At 37.4% G+C, this 4,996-nt stretch overlaps 1 protein-coding gene across 1 annotated transcript in view; it reads right to left on the bottom strand.

The window, feature by feature from the left end:
- Positions 1–4,872, bottom strand: part of LOC111805342 (protein GDAP2 homolog) — a gene marked incomplete at its 5' end in the record, with an annotated part of 16,301 nt that extends 11,429 nt beyond the window's left edge. Inside the window, 2 exon segments of the mRNA XM_023690376.1 lie at positions 4,146–4,553; positions 4,832–4,872. Of these exon segments, the coding sequence (XP_023546144.1) occupies positions 4,146–4,463 (318 nt within the window).
- Between the last annotated feature and the right edge of the window lie 124 nt (positions 4,873–4,996).

The raw sequence follows: 4,996 nt of genomic DNA, 5'->3' as shown, positions 1-4,996 counted from the left end.
TAAAAAAAAAAAAAAAAAAAAAAAAAAAAGTGTGGAAACAAAATGGTTATCTAACGGGACCTAAGTTTTTCCAGTACATATCAATCAAGTACTTAATGATTAATTTCCTCAATACAATAAAGATAGCAACCAAATAGCATAATACAGCTCGTCGGTCAGATTTCTATCCACTCCATCACTTGTTTGTGACTGATCTCCTGATTCTCATTTTGTTTGTGTTCTTGCTTGATCAATATGTGGAACCATTTCAAAAGAAGGTTATGGTTTTTGGTTTGTATTTCTATCCACATTTATTTTGTTGGGTGGCTTGCCATTATACTCTAATTTTGTGCATCCAGATTATATTCATCACTATCTAAATAGTCACACGTGACATGACCTATCCATCAATTAGTTACACAACTTGGTTCTAAGATGATGCTACTTTGACCTTGCAGACAAAGGATTCAATAGAGAGTCAGATTATTGTTTTGAATAATCATGATGAGTTTGTGGGGTAGTTACTTGAATATTTGAAGTTTCTATACTCTTTGTATAAAAGTTAAGCCTCCTTCAGAAGCTAAAATGTGGAATGTGGAGATTTCATATTATGCTTTGTTCCTATTGCCAAAGTTTTGGACAATAGGCTTAAGGAAGTTTCCTTCAATATCTGACTCTCAAGGCACTTTAAGGAAGACAAATTCTAGATCACGTCCTTACTTCCAATGAAGCTATCCAGGATTATAAGTTGCGAAAAAATGTATGATCTTAAAGATCAACTTTGAAAAGGTAAGATCATGTTGATTGAAATTTTCTCAAGATTCTTGACAAGAAAGGGTTTGGGTATAAATGGAGAATGTGGATTTGGAGTTGTGTGAGGCCGGTTAGTTACTCCTTTCTTATTAATGGGAGTCCTAGGGGGAAAGTTCGAGCCTCCCAAGGTTTTAGATAAGGCGACCTTTGTCCCCTTTTCTCTTCATGCTTGTGGTCGAATTTTCAAGTGGAATTGTCTCCACATGCACAGGGAGAAATATGGTTGAGGGTTTTGAGGTAGGAAGGGAGAAACTTCCAATGAAGCTATCCAGGATTATAAGTTGCGAAAAAATGTATGATCTTAAAGATCAACTTTGAAAAGGTAAGATCATGTTGATTGAAATTTTCTCAAGATTCTTGACAAGAAAGGGTTTGGGTATAAATGGAGAATGTGGATTTGGAGTTGTGTGAGGCCGGTTAGTTACTCCTTTCTTATTAATGGGAGTCCTAGGGGGAAAGTTCGAGCCTCCCAAGGTTTTAGATAAGGCGACCTTTGTCCCCTTTTCTCTTCATGCTTGTGGTCGAATTTTCAAGTGGAATTGTCTCCACATGCACAGGGAGAAATATGGTTGAGGGTTTTGAGGTAGGAAGGGAGAAATATGGTTGAGGGTTTTGAGGTAGGAAGGGAGAAATTTCCCCTGTCCCATCTTCATTTGCATTTTCTTCTTTTTAGGGAAGGAGTCATTCTTACTTTTTAACCATATCCTTGCTTTCTTTAAAGATATTTCGATGCTCAAAATTATGGACAAGTGTTTGATGCTAGGGCTGGATTGAAACTTTGAAAAATTGGATAGGTGGGCTAATTTTGTGGGGTGCAGCATTGGTTCTTTTCCTCTTTTTTGAACCGTATCATGGATAAAACTAGAAAGAGGTCGGCTTCTTGGAAAATAAGTTAATTCTCTAAAGGTGGTAGGCCCACCCTTCTTAGATCAAATTTGAGTAAAATTTCTATCTGTTTTTTTCCCTCTTCAAAGCCCCCTATTCGGTTTGTAAGAATATTGAAAAGTTTATAAGGAGCTTACTGGTGGGAAGGAGTTCATGAGGATAAAGGGCCCACCTTGTAAGCTGAGAGGTCATTGGGAAGCTGGTAAACCTAGGAGATAGAGTGCTTGGGAATTTAAGGATTCGAAACAAAGCCCTTTTGATATCGGTGTTTCCCCCTTGAGCCAAATTCCCAGAGGTGGAGGATTATAGCGAGGAAGTATGGGTTCCACCCCTTTGAGTGGTTGTTGGGTGAGTTTAAAGACACTTTCAGAAACTTGCGGAAGGATATTTCCCTTGGGCTCCCTTCTCCAATCTGGTCTGTTAAGTTGTTGGGGAAGGTAACGAAACGTACTTCTAGGAGGATAAATGGGCGGGGGAACCCTCTGCATTTTGTTTCCTCATCTTTATCATTTGACTCTTTGAAAAATTCTTTCGTGGTTGATGTCTTAGTTTGGAACCCGAGCTCTTTTTCTTTTTCGTTCAGTTTTTGTCATTCTTTGTCAAATAAGGAGATGTTAGATATCACAAACCCTTGATAGGAGAATTTGATTTTAGGACTAGGAGAGAGGATGTTCGTATTTGGAGTCGTAACCCTTCTTGTGCCTTCTCTTCTAGCTCCTTTTTTTGTTGTTTATTGGAACCTTCTTCAATTAGGGACTCCATATTTTTGGCTCTTTGGAAGATTAAGATCTCAAGGAAAAATTTAAGTTCTTTGTCCAGCATGTTTTCAACAGTTGGGTTAACACTCTAGATCAACTCTCAAGAAAGAGGGCTTCATTGGTAGGCCCATTTTGTTGTATCCTTTGTCGAACTTCGGAGTTGTGAGTATGCGTGTTTTGTGTGGAGTCCCTTTCAGTCATAGAGATTTGTAGGGATGATCGAGGAGCTCCTCCTCCATCTGCCTTTCAAGGACAAGGGTTGTTTCTTGTGGTTTGCTGGGGTGTGTGCACTATTGTGGGATTTGTGAGAAGACAGGAACACCAGAGTTTTTAGAGGGATCGAAAGCAATCCTAGAGAGTTTTGGTCCCTTATTCATTGCCATGTTTCCCTTCAGGCTTCAGTAACGAATGTTTTTTTTGTAATTATATGTTAGGTCTTACTTTACAGAATTGGAGGCCTTTTCTTTGATGGTTTCCTCTTCTTTTTGGGACTTGATTTTTTATGCCCATATATTCGTTAATTGCAGATGCTCAAGGAAAGGTTGTTTATTTATTAAAAAAATACAAAATAAAACCTCTAAGACCTTTTCATCTTCCTCAATATCAATTCCTATTCGTCCACCAATAATTCAATTACACTTAAAGACAACAATTCCCAATTATATGTCTTGTACCAAAAGAACCTTCATCATTAGATCCAGGAATAAGTAATGATCCTCCCTTGCTCATAAAAAAGATAAACAACTATGTACTCATCCTACTTAACCACCATGGTTTGGCCTAGTCCTCAATAAGAGTTAGATAAATATTGAAGGACCTAAACGGAATGTGTTCAAGTAATGGTGATCACCTACGAAGATTTACAAGTTATTTTGGCAACAAAATGTAGTAGGGCCAAGGTGTGCACAAAGTAACTCAAACACTCAAATATATTCTACTTCTCTTTTATCTCATACCTCCATTTCTCATTTACTACATGTTTTTTTATTCTATCTTTCCTGCAACTATTCATTAAGTCAATTTTCTTGGTTGGTGCAAGCAACGTTAGAGAAGATGATTTTCTTAGATGATTGTATAGTATTATAGATTTTGGAAGTTAGCATCCCTAGCAACAATCAAAAGTCAACATTAATAGAGGATATCAAGCTCTCATCTTCTATCTCCTTTACAAAAAAAAACCCATGTCTTTTCAACTTCCTTAGACCGAACTTCCAATCTACCGCTAACTTAAAAACGTTGCTTAAACTCAGGCATTTAGCTTTTGGCTCCATGGTAATCACATCATGAATATTCAGTCAAGAACTTCTTTAAGGTATGGGAACCACCAACTAGTTACATCTTGCCAATGGACGTAATTGCTCAAAGGCAATGTGATCTCTAGAAGGGAGTTAGCAACACTTCGTAGCTTAGACACTGGTTTCCGAGTCGACTAGACATGCCAAAAACTAATAATCCACGAAATTTAAATTTCAGCTAATTTTTTCAAATGAAATCAAGCTGAACGACATAAAATCACATTGCTATGTGGGATAATTACTACGCCTTGATGTAGCCTAAAACCAAAGAATTGAAATTCTTACTTTCAATTGATTTTTCTCCTCATTTCTTTGTTTTTTTCTTCTTCTATGTAATGTCCAAACTCTGGGCAGAGATTATCCTTTGGAACTATTATTAAGTTCTCGGGAGGAGAGGAAGAAGATTAACACTCACCTCGTTCGTGGAATTGACGACGGCATCTACCTCGAGATTCCATGGATTTCCCCTCCAGAGATATATTTTGGAATTAATTTCATGATCGACGGGAAATCTGGAAACCACTCCATTAGTCCCGCCCTCGGCGTCATCAGATGGAGACGTGAGAGGATCAGGAAAGTAGGAATTAGAGAAGGAAGGATCTTCGTTGACAAACTCCAATGAAGACCTATGTTCTGCATCACTCCATCGTGGAATTTGATCCAAATTTACAACATAATCCACGATATCTGTTGTTGTAGTTGTGGCCGCAGATGTAGCCACTGTTCTGTACATTTTAACAACGCCACCAACCCCTTACAAAGCTCAAAAATCGATGGCCAATGCAAATACCCACATTCATCAGAGAAATCCCTGAAACATCCCCTGTAAAATTTTCACACAGAACAAAAAAAAAAAAAAAAAGCAAACAAAGTTCCATAAATAACGAAGAGTGAAATCAATTCAGAGAAGATCTCATAAAGTATTAACAAAACCAGTTTCAATTTGAAATCATTCCATAGCAACCCAAAAACGTACTGAATTTGATTTTGCAACCCTAACCAGACATTTTACATAGAAACAGGAAGCAATTAACGAAATGAAAATTGAAAACAATGGAAAGAATCACAAAAATTGATGATGGGAGAAGATGGATGAAGAACCTGCAAATTGCTTTCGGGATTCCAGAAAGTGTACCCTTTTTCCCCCCCCCCCCCCAAACTTTGGTTCTTCGGATTAAAGAAAACAGAAAAAGTCCAGCTAATTTTGATGAGTTGATGAAGAGAGAAAAATGTTTTTTTTTTTTTTTTTTTTTTTTTTTTTTTTTT

The sequence above is a fragment of the Cucurbita pepo genome, chromosome LG11, assembly GCF_002806865.2.
Source record: "Cucurbita pepo subsp. pepo cultivar mu-cu-16 chromosome LG11, ASM280686v2, whole genome shotgun sequence".
In the NCBI taxonomy this organism is placed as follows: Eukaryota; Viridiplantae; Streptophyta; class Magnoliopsida; order Cucurbitales; family Cucurbitaceae; genus Cucurbita; species Cucurbita pepo.
The sequence above is the reverse complement of the archived record's forward strand: the minus strand, read 5'-3'. Positions and strand labels throughout refer to the sequence as shown.